This window comes from Papio anubis, chromosome 18 (genome assembly GCF_008728515.1).
Source record: "Papio anubis isolate 15944 chromosome 18, Panubis1.0, whole genome shotgun sequence".
NCBI classification, from domain to species: Eukaryota; Metazoa; Chordata; class Mammalia; order Primates; family Cercopithecidae; genus Papio; species Papio anubis.
This window is the reverse complement of record NC_044993.1, coordinates 27,953,025-27,967,086: the sequence shown is the minus strand read 5'-3', so window position 1 is coordinate 27,967,086 and position 14,062 is coordinate 27,953,025. Positions and strand designations below refer to the sequence as shown.

The window sequence follows — 14,062 nt, the reverse complement described above, 5'->3', positions numbered from 1 at the left end:
AAGACCTCTGAATAGCACAAAAAATCACATATTAGAAGCCACTGCTTCACTTTCATTATAAAGTTAAAAAAAAAAAAAAAAAAGATTAACTGATTACATCAACTGCCTACATATCTCTAACAGAAGTTTAGCTTCTTCAAGCAGAACAGAAACTACAGACTCCTCATCCCATTGTAGAGTTTTGGAACCACAGCTGCCTTAGTCATTCATATCAGGTAGAACAGCTAGATTTCTTTTGAAAGTGTTTATTTCAATCTTCATGATTTCCCACCCATGTTTTCCTAAAGAATTTCAATTTTGTTCATCACTCTGAATGAAACAAGAAAAAATATAATCAAATCCATCAAGATATGCTTTTCCCCTTTCCCACTTTGCATCTTTCCTTTAAAAATAGAGATGTGCTGCCAAATTCTTTTAAAATCTAGCTGAGAGGGAGAAAGAAAGACACAACCTATAAATTATAAAAAAGAAATGTGTTAGGTTGAAGACAGTTTGTCAGTATGTACATCCTTTGATCTTTTAAGGCTATGTGACACAAATTGTTTCTTTAATAATAAAAAATATGAAAATGAGCCTCTTTAATTATTACTTCAGAAATCTTCTTTATTTTGGAGGATAAAATATGTACTGGGCAATGACAAGAATAACAAGCTAATTCATGTAAGCTGTAGTCATCATAATTTACAATTCACTTTTTAGAAACTGCAAATTTTACTATTTAGCTGCATGCTAAATTAACATGTGGCCTTTCATAAAACCAAAAATGTGTTCTCGTTAGATATGTGTCTCTAGAGCTTTTGTGGAGTAAAACTCTGTAATGCCTGCAGGATACTTTTGAAAAAATAGTTTCTGGGGTCATATAAATGAATACGAATTTCCAAAAGAGCATACAATATGTCTAAATCTCCAAAAGAGTATATTATATGAATTTATCAAATTATGATATACGGTTATACTTTAGAGACTGAAACAGCAAAAGCAGTTTCACTTTCTTTAATTTGGTGTTTATCAAATACATTTGTACTTTTTTTTGCACTAAACCAGTTTTGAATACAGATCGCAAAATGTTGCCACTGATCTATTATGATATAAGAAACAGTTGAAATATACAGACAAATAAAAATAAGGAGTATTATGGAGTTTCCTGTCTCCATTCTTAACTTCTGCCTTCTGCCTGAACACCTGCTGCTATAAGGTGTGGATGACTGGGCAAGTTGGGATACCACATAAGGACAGGAGGTAGAGGAAGACTGGGACAGTGATAAATACTTGTGTCGGGGAGTAAGGGAATGGGTGAGACAGTAAATGGAGATAAGTTACTGCAAGGATAAGCGGTGAACTAACTTACAACTATATCAAAAATAAAGAGATATATTCCTCACTGTTAAAGAAAGGGGAAAAAATGAAAATGAAGCCTGAGGTGTCATTTTAGAATGCAGTTATAGAGCTGAACTTGTAGTTTTCAATGGAGAGATATATAGCATGTTAGTTTCCTTGGGCTGCCATGACAAATTACCAAAAATGGAGCTGCTTACAACAGGAGTTTACTCTCTCAGAAGTCTGGAGTCCAAAATCAAGATGTTGTCAGATCCAACACCAGTTCCACCCTTAAGGATCCTTCTAGGCCCTTTCCAGCTACGTGTGGCTCCTGGTTCTTCCTGGCTGTGGCGGCAAAACTCCAATCTCTGCCTCTGTCCTCAAACAACCCTCTTCCCTGTGTGAGTCTGTATCTTTCCATGGCCTTTTTAGATGGACACCGATTATTGGACTTAGGGCCCAGTCAAATCCAGTATGACCTCAATTTAACTAATGGCATCTGCAAAAACGCTGTTTCTAAATAAGGTCATACTCTAAGGTTCTGAATGGACATGAAGTTTTGGGGAATGCTATCCAACCCAGTACAGGTAGATATGTGTGTGTGTGTCATAATGCTCTTATAAACAGAATTATCTAGAGACACATCAAAGATCAGTAGAGCATACTGGTTAAGCCCATGGGAGGTAGAACCAGATGTCTGGTTTTAAATTTCAGTTCAACCACTTAATATCTGACTTTATGTTATGTAGTATTTTCCCTAATTTTCTGATTAAAAATAATGAAGAATAGAAAAACTAATATCGGTACTAACATAATAGTATTGTTGTGTATATTAGAAGCATTTAACACAGCTTCTGGCATATTGTGTGTGTGTGTGTGTGTGTGTGTGTGTGTGTGTGTGTTTGTACATTCTCCCAAACATTCCTTAGTTCAGCCCTGTCCACTGAGAAGGCTTGGGAACACTGACATCCTAATAACAATGAACACAACTAATGTCCATACTTTCACATGTAAATACAATTCTCCTTTAAATGGAACCAGATTTTTTTTGTGTGTAAATGGCTCATTCTAGGGCTGGGCCAGAAAAAGTACAAAATGAGCCTCAAACAGTGTGTTGGGCCAAAAGGTAAGAATGTACCCAAAGAATGATGGAGGCATGTCAGTAGGACACAAAACTCAGCCCCAAGGCCACATCATGGCCAAGTGTCAGATAATCTGAGCATCAGGATAAATAACTCAACCTGTTATAACTCATTAAATAAAATGGAAATCTAAAAGTCAAAGCTATCGTAAATAAATATGCAAGCAAAGTAATGTGAAGAGAAAATTTTACTTGCAGAAGAATGCTAACCAATGACTGTAGATAGAATGATGGAATTAAGAAAATCACCACTCGGCAGCTCCCATAGTAATCATTAATTCAGCCAAGAAACTTCAATGGATGTTAAAATTTTGGGTTAATAGTTTCATGAGGAATAAGATACTTACATAGTCTCTAGGTATTTCTTCATAAAGTGTTAAGTGCAAAGAGAAAACAAAAACTACGATGGAGAGGCAGGGCAAACACTTCCTTCATAAAGTGATCAAAATTATTGTCACCAATTACGGAATAAATCAAAATCATGTACCACCTAATACAAATTAGTAAGGCATTATCTGTGATAGTCTTGTCAAAAATGCATATTCTGTATCTAATCCTAAGGAAACATCAGACAAATCTTAAGAAATTCTATAAAATAATTGTCCCATGGTCAGGTGTGAAAGTCGTAGGTGAAGAAGACTGCAGAGCCCTTCCAGATTGAAGGAGTCCTGTGTTAGTCTGGTTCTAGATATGATACTTCTACTAAAATGCACGTTATTGGGACAGCTGCGGTTTCATCTGATGAGGTCTGTGTATTTGATATCAATGGTGTGTCAAGATTAATTTCCTAATTTTGACGATTCTATTTTGTTGGCTTAGAAGAACATTCATGCAGGAAGACTACTTAGGTGATGGGTCAAAATGTCAACAATTTACTCTCAAACAGTTCAGAAACAATACAATTGTACAACATTTGCATCTTTCCTCTAAGATTAAATGTATTCTAAATCAAAGGTAACAAAATAGCACAAGAGAAATAGGATGTGTTTTCTATGAGCCTTCCTCCAGAAGAGGAAAACATAGCCATAGTTCACACAAGGAGAAAGACTGAAATTATTTAATAATTTTCACATGAAATTAAGAGGTTGTTGTTCAAGGAGACTTGCCCATCATATACTGACTTCTATAACCTCAGTGAAACCGCCTTGGAAAAGACTGAGATTTGCCTTTTTCAGCTATAAATTTACCAGTCATTTTCTTGACCTTCTTCTGATATTTCAATTAATTTTTTTTGGTATTGCATGCATTCCTCTTTTGCATTTGCTACCAAGAAACCCAGAGTCCATTCAACTTACTCTTGTTAGTCTTTATCTTTAATATATTTAGCAGTAGGCCGGGCGCAGTGGCTCAAGCCTGTAATCCCAGCACTTTGGGAGGCCGAGACGGGCGGATCACGAGGTCAGGAGATCGAGACCATCCTGGCTAACAAGGTGAAACCCCGTCTCTACTAAAAAATACAAAAAACTAGCCGGGCGAAGTGGCGGGCGCCTGTGGTCCCAGCTACTCGGGAGGCTGAGGCAGGAGAATGGCGTGAACCCGGGAGGCGGAGCTTGCAGTGAGCTGAGATCCGGCCACTGCACTCCAGCCTGGGCGACAGAGCCAGACTCAGTCTCAAAAAAAAAAAAAAAAAAATATATATATATATATATATATTTAGCAGTAATTATCACGTAGCTCTTCGTTAATTTTATTGTTATTTTAATTTCTATGTGATGTATAATTCTGACATTTTTTAAGTGCTCATCTTCCTGTATTGAAAAGTATATAATACCTCTCTCAAACTTCCTATCCAATTCTCCTCTCAGTACTTCAATTTAATTTGCAAAGTAGGCTGACCTCAAGAGTTCTTCCACCTTGGAAAAACATTAACTACTATAAATATGCTGCAGAATCACAATGCTCTTATAAACAGAAGTATCTAGAGATATAATCAAAGATCAGTAGAGCATACTGGTTAAGCCCATGGGAGGTAGAACCAGATGTCTGGTTTTAAATTTCAGTTCAACCACTTAATATCTGACTTTATATTATGTAGTATTTTCCCTAATTTTCTGATGAAAAATAATGAATAGAAAAACTAATATCAATATTAACATAATAGTATTGTTGTGTATATTAGAAGCATTTAACACAGCTTCTGGCATATAGTAACTTCTCAATACTTATTGGTCATCATTACAGGAGCCCTGGACCTCAGAGAAAACTAAGAATACCCCAAATGTCATGTTTTATATATCTGTGCACACGACAAATGCAATAATGTCTACCAACTTAAACACTACTCTCTTTCTCATCCCTTTATTTCAACCTTCACTAATACGCTTTTGAGTAAAATAGGATTCATTCCAACATATGCATTTTGAAATATAAAGATAGGTCTTGTCAAGCAATTTTTCCTTAACCAATGTATTCATATTATACAGGCAATTTATTGAATCATACTGGTAGAAGTAAGTCACAAACGAATGGTTGTGAAGAAACTAAAAGCCAAGTAGGTAACACGCTAAATATAATTATTGAATTCCTCCAAACATACTTTGGGGCAGGGATTATTATATACATTATAGAGACAGAGAAAGTCAGGCTTAAATGGGTTATGCCATTTACACAAGAAGTCAGATTTGGAGCCAAATAACCTGCAAATCTAAGTTAAAGTCAAACAAAAACTTCGTTTTACTCAAACTCAGGTTTAGGGAACAATCAGGATTAAAATACACTTGACCCCAATACACAAAAACAATCAAAATATATATTTAAAATGTCTAGAACTTACTAAAGGTAGAGCATTTGCATTGAAAAACCAACTTCAGCAACGCTAGTTTGGGATCCACAGTTAAAATCAGACAAGCTCACATACCTCTATTTATGCAGTATTGCTACAAAACTGAATTCTCATCAAGTCATGAAATTCACAGTAGAATAAAAAAGAACTGTGTCTCCAGCTTCCAAATAAGATATTTCTAAAATAATTTGGCTGCCATTTGGGCAAATATATATGTGTGTTTTGTCTTGACAGCCTGTCAACTGGAAGACAGTTCTTGAACATCACATTCATTTCAATTTAATATTGGTAAATTTCTCAATTAGAATTGTATTCTTCACTTTCCGCACAATGAAATCCCTCAGCATTTGCTGGCATTCCTCGGGGCATACAGGTGCACGTGCTGGCATTTCTGGCACAGCAAAGGAAGAAAAATGAAAGAAGGAAGGAGGGGAGGGAAGAGACAGGCTAAGGAAGAACAGTGGTAAGGGGGAGAAAAAAGAGATAGTAGCTGACCTTCTTTCAGATATTCACCTTCATGAGAAATGAAGGGAATAATTCACACTTCACAATAAAATAGTGCAGCCGCCTCTGCTTCCTTTAGCCAGAGAGGTTGTAATCACACAGACACTAGACATCCAATGAATCAAATCGATATATAAAGAAAGGTCCAAAGGTAAGGTGGGAAACAGGTTAATAAAAATAATTTTAAAGCCATAAACAACAACCAATTGTGGAACACTTATTTACTTTTTGGCATACCTTTACATTGTACTTTGTCATGCAAGTCCCACACAATGAAAGAAACATAAAAATTATTATCCTTGCTTTGTAGCTAAAGAAAATGGCAATAATTTAACCTCCCTAAACTTCATAGTCAACCTGATAATAAGGGACAGAACCAGGATTCAAACTCACACCGGAAACTTCAGCACATCCCCTGTGGTTTTTGGAAGACATGTCACAGGCTAAAAATATATATACATATATGTATATAAAATATCCTTATATATGTATCATATATATGATACACATATCATATATCTTTATATCTCTTTATATATGTATCCTATATCTTTATATATGATATATGTATCACATATCTTTATATATTATATATGTATCACATATCTTTATATATTATATATGTATCATATATATCTTTATATATTATATGTATCATATACAACACACATAACTGTATGAATTCTATATACAATACATATATGTTAGTGTGGATTATTTAAATGTCTATTAGCAAAAACATTTTAGATGGAGAGATATATACAAGTATGTATGTATTTACAAGTGCACATAGGCACTTCATTATATAGCTAATTTTATATACATATTTATGTATTTATTTATTTTTTGAGACGGAGTCTCACACTGTCACCCAGGCTGGAGTGCAGTGGCACGATCTCCGCTCACTGCAACCTCCACCTGCCAGGTTCAAGTGAATCCCCGTCTCAGCCTCCCGAGTAGCTAGGATTACAGGCACACGCCACCACACCGAGCTAATTTTTGTATTTTTAGTAGGGACAGGGTTTCACCATGCTGGCTGCTAGTAATATATTTTAAATCCTTTTCTTATCTGAAAATGGACTTGATGTTTGCAGATGTTTCTGCAGTTTTCTTTCTCAACATATTAATCAGACACATGACTTACATACACAGAAAACAGAGCCTCTGACACACTTACAATCAATAGATATAGGCTTGGCATGAAGATGTAGAAATCATAATGAGGCAAAAATAACAGCTTCTCTATTCGACGTTTATTAACAATTAAGATAAAGTGTGCTGTATGTTTTGTGGGCAGCAATCATTCATTAAAACCATCTTACTCTAATCTACATGAAAGGATGAATTAGAAAGTCATCCGGCCTAAATGAAATGACCAAACAACATGAAAAAAAGAGAAAAATATATAGTTTCTCAGTTCCTGTTTGTAAGTCAGAAGCCAAACGAAGTGAAAAGATGGAGGTGTTTTTGCTTGTTTATGTGTTTTTTATGTGTGTGTGTGGGTGGTGATGGTAGAAAGATAACTTTCGGAGCGAAAAACACAGAAGTTTTCCTAGGAAAAGTGTCATTCCAGCCAGCCATAAAGAAACAATTTTGGGCCGGGCACAGTGGTTCACAACTGTAATCCTAGCACTTTGGGAAGCTGAAGGGGGCAGATCACGAGGTCAGGAGTTCAAGACCAGCCTGACCAACATGGTGAAACCATGTCTCTACTTAAAATACAAAAATTAGCCAGGCATGGTGACATGTTCCTGTAATCCCAGCTACTCAGGAGGCTGAGGCAGGAGAATTGTGTGAACCAGGGAGGCGGAGTTTGCAGTGAGCAGAGATCATGCCATTGCACTCCAGCCTGGGAAACAGAATGAGACTCCATCTCAAAAAAAATAAATAAATAAGTAAAATAAGTAATTTTGATAAGAAGGAAAAAAAAAATAGAGCTCCTTTCACAAGAGGTAGATAAAGTGGAGTCTTGGCAGAAGAAATATATGAGTAACAAATGAAGACCTGAAATCACTTGTGATTTGCTGCCAACCAAAGTCAGCAATACGATATGACCCAAGTCATATTGTAGGTAGGTAAGAAAAGAATGAAATGAAGCCAGACCATGAAAAGTCCCCCTGGGTAAGTAGCTGAACACCAATAAAATGTAAGGGATATTTTTTCCTCTGGGATAAATACATATGTCAGCTAAGAAATAACATGGTTGGAATCCAGCACACTATTTGGAAAATTTCTGAGATCATCAATAATCCAGTGAGGGTCATTAAGATATGATTTTGGAGAGTGGTCAAAAGAAAGGAATGGGACGATGCATCAAGATTACACAGCAGTCAGTAGTGGCTGGAATTAGGGATTAAATGGACAGGCTACTGGTGAGGCTTAATGAGTAAAAACAGATTCAACAGTATCACTTGCATGTTTTACATGAGATTTTAGAGAGCATTGGACTCACTGATAAAGTCAAAGAAGTCAGAAAACAGACAAAAAAAAATTTCATGAAAGGAATTAAGTCTGATTTTTTTTTTCTACCCAAAAGTGACTGCAATGTCATTCTGGGATATTCTGTCCAGTCATTTTTTTCTATGTATTTCTTAAAATTATACTTTAAGTTCTGGGATACATGTGCAGAATGTGCAGATTTGTTACATAGGTATACATGTGCTATGGTGGTTTGCTGCACCCATCAATCAATCATCTACATTAGGTATTTATCCCAGTGCTATTCCTCCCCTAAGTCCCCACAACCTGACAGGCCCCGGTGTGTGATATTCCCTTCCCTGTGTCCATGTGTTCTCATTGTTCAACTCCCACTATGAGTGAGAACATACGATGTTTGGGTTTCTGTTCCTGTGTTAGTTTGCTGAGGATGATGGTTTCCAGCTTTATCCACGTACATAGTTTGATTTTTAATGTGAAATTTGAGTTGCCTTTGAAATATCCAGATGATAATGTTCATAAAGCAATTGACAATGTGGATTAACAGCTTAAGCAGAACAATGGGGCAAGGCATATAACTTTTACAGCCAGCCACATTAAACAAACGGCTGAAGATACAGGGGTGACCGTGAAAGACAATGGAGGGAAGGAGAGAGAAAAGGAGATGGCAAGGGGATAAAGAGAAGAAGAAACACGAGGAGGAGAAGATGAAGGAGGAGAACTAATGGAGAAGGGTGAGAAAGAGGAAGAGGGATAGCACAAGGTAGTATGGGGAAGAAAAAAGAACTCTGAGGAACAAAATAACCTTAAAGAGTACACGACAAAATAAGAGAAAGTCATTCAAACATAAAACACATCAAGTCAAGGAGAGCAACTAGTATATTCTCTTTCTCAGAAATGCATGAGAATAACTTACTTGCAAATTAAGTCATTTATTCTACAAAAGATTTTTCTTTATTTGAAATTTAAATTCCAACTAATTTCCATCAGTAATGTTATAAAGACACACACACACACACACACACGAGTATGTCACTGAATTGCTAAATTAAAATATCAGGACCACATTTGGGAGGTAAGGACATTCTGTGCTATACCTGATAATGGTCACCCAATTTAGCCTTGGAAACCACAATCAATACTTGGCCTTTATTTGAGTCTAAAGTGAAGATGTTACTGAAGACACTATATGTCTGTATACTTCCTCTGGTGTTCATATCTTTATTTATTTGCAATTTTCTTGAGCAATTTGATTTTATAAAACTTGTGAACAGGGTTCTTGATCAGATTTCCTTTTTTATTTTTTCTCGCAGTTCCTTTAATCCTAAATTTGGGGGCTTTAAATAATGAATATACATGTCCGTATTCACCAAATTCTGGCTTCCAATTTATCTCTACCTGTGTTTATTTGTTTTATCTTGTTCATCTGCTTCAAACCTATGTGACTTTACTACATAGCGTGCATCCTTATAGGCTGTCTTAAATGCAATTTGAAACAAACTTGTATATGCATTACACATTTTTAAAAAATGGCTATTGTAATCTTATACTTTGAACTTTAGATTCTGCCTACTACTTTTATCATACAAGGAAAAGCTCTAAAATCCTTCCTTTTATTATAGAATATCTAGATTGAGGGGTTTCTTATCATCAAGGCTAGGTTTATGGATAGATAAGCAGATCCAAAGAGGAAGAAACAAGAATAAAATCATGTTTGAAATACAGATTGCTCTGTAATATGTAATGGGTTCTTCAATGGCTCAGAAAAATTGAGAGTGGGTCAATGGTACTAGCAGTCACTCCTAAAAAATGTTAAGATGGGGCCGGGCGCGGTGGCTCACGCCTGTAATCCCAGCACTTTGGGAGGCCAAGGCGGGCCAAGGTCAGGAGATCGAGACCACGGTGAAACCCCGTCTCTACTAAAAATACAAAAAATTAGCCAGGCGTGGTGGCGGGCACCTGTAGTCCCAGCTACTCGGGAGACTGAGGCAGGAGAATGGCGTGAACCCGGGAGGCGGAGCTTGCAGTGAGCCAAGATCGCGCCACTGCACTCCAGCCTGGGTGACAGAGCGAGACTCCGTCTCAAAAAAAAAAAAAAAAAAAAAAAAAATGTTAAGATGGACACAAATACAGAGGCCCTTGGTAATCGTGACTGCCTAATCCACCCTAGACACAAACCACCAGAGCAACCTAGTATCTGGCTGACGACAGGCCTAGATGACTTTCTATTTCTCTGTGTGCTGCATCTGCATGTGAATATACACAAACAAATAATTAAACATCAAGCAAATATCAACAGGATTAGCTTGGCATGTTAGAACAAATCTTGATAAATCCGCCTCAGTAACAATACTCAAACTACAAGTCTATGAGAGGAATACAAATTCAGCCTATTGAAGTATTGTCATGTAAGGAAAGCTATTTTAATAAACTTGCTCTTCCGTCAGTTCCTATTACTAAGGGACCAAAGCTACTGAGCTGCGGAACTTAGGCCAAAAAGGGGAATTTGGAAATGCAAATTAGAGATAAGGCGGTAATAAATGTCTTTTATTCAGCAATACATGATCCTTGATGCCAGGAGCTATTTTAAAGATGACTTTTAATAGGTCTGTGAAATTGGAAGCATACATACCCAAAATGGACATTTCTGGTACAGTAGCATGATAGGGTCCATTAAGAAACTCTGGTGCGTTGTCATTGATGTCTTGAACTTTAATAATAAATTCAGACGGAGGCTCCAGAGGTTTGCTTGTCTCCCAATCCACTGCTTGAGCTGTTAGGGTATACTCAGCCTTCTCCTCCCGGTCAAGTCTTTTTATAGCATGGATATCTCCAGTTACATCATTTATTTGAAAGATGGTCCCAGCTCCATCACCTGATAGGATATACTTGATTTTTTTGCTCCCAGGATCCAGGTCTGTGTGTAGCTAAAATGAAAAATGGCATTAGTTAGTGATAGAGCAACCTGAAAAGTTATTTTTTTAACTACCTCCTTTTTGAATATCAAGTTGGTTCTTTTTACACAACATCATCAATTTCTGCTAATAGTAGCTGTACAAAGCGTATGCAGCTGTGCGGATATCAATTAAGAATAAAATATAATGAAATTCACCTAAATAAGTTAGAGCAGTCCTTAAAAAGTACTCTGGCCTGTTTAGTACAAAACAACATGCTTTTAGAATGATAAAAAGGTCAAGGAGAAAAATACAAAAATATATGTTTTATTTTCAATCTATTACATTTATTTAAATTATTATGATTAGTTACTTTTTATGGGTCAATATCTGTATGCCCAGTACTAGGTGAATCACTTCTCATATAATCATTTCCTTTTTATTTAAAAAACTGGGTTAAGAATGTTTCATATGAAACATAAGAAAACTGATGCTGAACAAGGCACATATTTATCTCTCCAAGGTTGACATTTGACAGACTCAAGTGAGGTAGATTCAGAATTCAATTCAGATCTGCCTGTGATATTTATACAAACAAAAGTAATTCTAATATATTGACTGATATTAAGATATTACATTTTTGAAAGCCTTTTTTCCTTTAGTTTGGACAATTCTTCTAGTCCAGGAAAATCATTCCCATTTTATAGAGAAGAACACTGAGGCCAGGATATAGGAGTACCTTTTCCAGAAATGGAACACCCCAGAAAATGACAACTTTTCACCATGAACCCAAATCCATTTTTGGTCATAGCAATGAATATTTACTGAATTTGTGTGTCAGGCAAATTCTCTGCCTAAAACACTGTGGTAGGTACCAGGGAAAACAGAATCCCTGGTTTTAAGGTTCTGACAATTTTCTCCCAAGCAGGAGACAGGAGTATTCTGATATTATACATGGTGTTTCTCCTGTTTAAAAAAAAAAAAACTAACATAAAATAAAATAATAATATATATATTTGGGGATTTGAATTTTTAAAAGACAAGTCCATTACAATGTACTACTTCAACGTACATATTTTCAGTTTAATTCAATTACTTAATTGCCAATATAGTTCCAGCTGAGATTTCAAATATTTGTTCCAAAAAAAAAAAAACTGTCTTGTGGAAAGAAACGCCTAGAAATTCAAAAGACGCTGTATTCTCTTGGGATTCCCTTTATTCAGAACAGCCTCTTTCACTTTCTTCGACAATTTAAATTGTATTAAGCCCTTCAATAAGTGAAAAGAAAGGCTTATAAAAAAGACGTAAAATAGCAACAAAGATTCCAAATGCATCTAGATCTCCTACTTTCCCTTTGCATATTTTTTAAAGTTAAAGCATACAATTACATCAAATATTTATTGATTCTCAAAACGTATCCCTTTCATTTATTGTATAAAATGTATTAGCATGAACAAATATTGAAATGCCACTTTATCTTAATGAATGTGGGATTATAATTCATTAATGTGATATTAATCCTAATTTATGATCATTTTAATTTATGTGCATTTTAATATTTCCATTAGCATTTTTATTAAAAAATTTGAATAATATATACTTCATGGAAGTTTCCATTCACATACAAAGAGTTCTTGAGACACAGAAGGGATCACTATGTATATTTTTGCCCACAAAATTTTGTTAATTAACAAATAAACTATTGCATTTCGTGTCATTATTATTTATGTTAAAACTTATTTGTGCCATATTTTCTTCTAATTACCAATAGCCTCTGATTATTAAATGGTATTACAATTTTATGTTTTAATGCTCCCTTGTGTTTAAAAATAACTAAGGGAAGTAACTAATGATAAAAAAGAAGCATCGGTTTTTTCGGTTTGGTTTTTTGTTGTTGTTGTTGTTGTTTTTGAGACACAGTCTCGCTCTGTCGCCCAGGCTGGAGTGCAGTGGTGCGATCTCAGCTCACTGCAAGCTCCGCCTCCCGGGTTCATGCCATTCTCCTGACTCAGCCTCCTGAGTAGCTGGGACTACAGGCACCTGCCAAGGCGCCTGGCTAATTTTTTGTATTTTTAGTAGAGACGGGGTTTCACTGTGGTCTCGATCTCCTGACCTTGTGATCCACCCACCTCGGCCTCCCAAAGTGCTGGGATTACAGGCATGAGCCCCTGTGCCCGGCGAAGCATAGGTTTTTGAAAGAACAAAACACAAAGCTAAGATTCCGGTTTCTCTAACTATATAGTTTCTCTAACTATATGAACTATATAGTTAGAGAAATGAGTGAAGAAATTCACTCATTTATTTGTGTTTCAGTTACTTTGCCTAGAAGACAGGGATAAAGCATCTATGTGCAGAATTGATTTTAGAAACTGAGACCATCCAGCTATCTGAAAATTATTAAAACAGAGAAGAGGCACTATTAAGTGTCCATTTTTCCTTCATGTCACATTCGGTCATATGCAACTATCTGAAAACACTGTGATAATCCCAGTTCCAATGTAAGTGAAAGCAAATTCTCAAGACTCCCTTCAAAAATAGCTTTTAAACATATAGCACTTTAAAAAAAATGAGGTATATACTTCCTCTTGCTTTCTGAAATTTTACTTTCAGCTTATCTAAGTAAAATCCAGATCCTGGGGCCAATGATAATCTCAGAACAGAATATTGTATATATGAATATTCATTTATTTCATCCTTTTATTTGTATCACACACACTGACACACACAGACATGTATATACTCATGACTCAAGTCATGTACCTGCACATGACTTGTTCAGGTGACCAACTTGATAATACAAGAAAAGACTGTAGGTGTGCAAAATCAGCAATTTACAGAGAGCAGTTACCGAGGCTGCAGGTCTGGCCCTCCAAAGTATTCAGGATACATGGTTACGAGTTGTAGCTTTTTCTGTCAGTCTTCATATAAGTGTGTCATACTCTGTTCACTTAATGCAACAACACTGCCCCATCAATGTACCCCACCTAA

At 36.0% G+C, this 14,062-nt stretch overlaps 1 protein-coding gene across 3 annotated transcripts in view; it reads right to left on the bottom strand.

The window, feature by feature from the left end:
* Nucleotides 1–14,062, bottom strand: part of CDH8 (cadherin 8) — a 410,980-nt gene that overhangs the window by 270,147 nt on the left and 126,771 nt on the right. For all 3 annotated transcript variants that reach the window (XM_031658175.1, XM_031658177.1, XM_031658176.1), the window contains exon 3: nucleotides 10,813–11,107. In XM_031658175.1, the coding sequence (XP_031514035.1) occupies nucleotides 10,813–11,107 (295 nt within the window). The remainder of the gene's footprint in view (nucleotides 1–10,812; nucleotides 11,108–14,062) is intronic.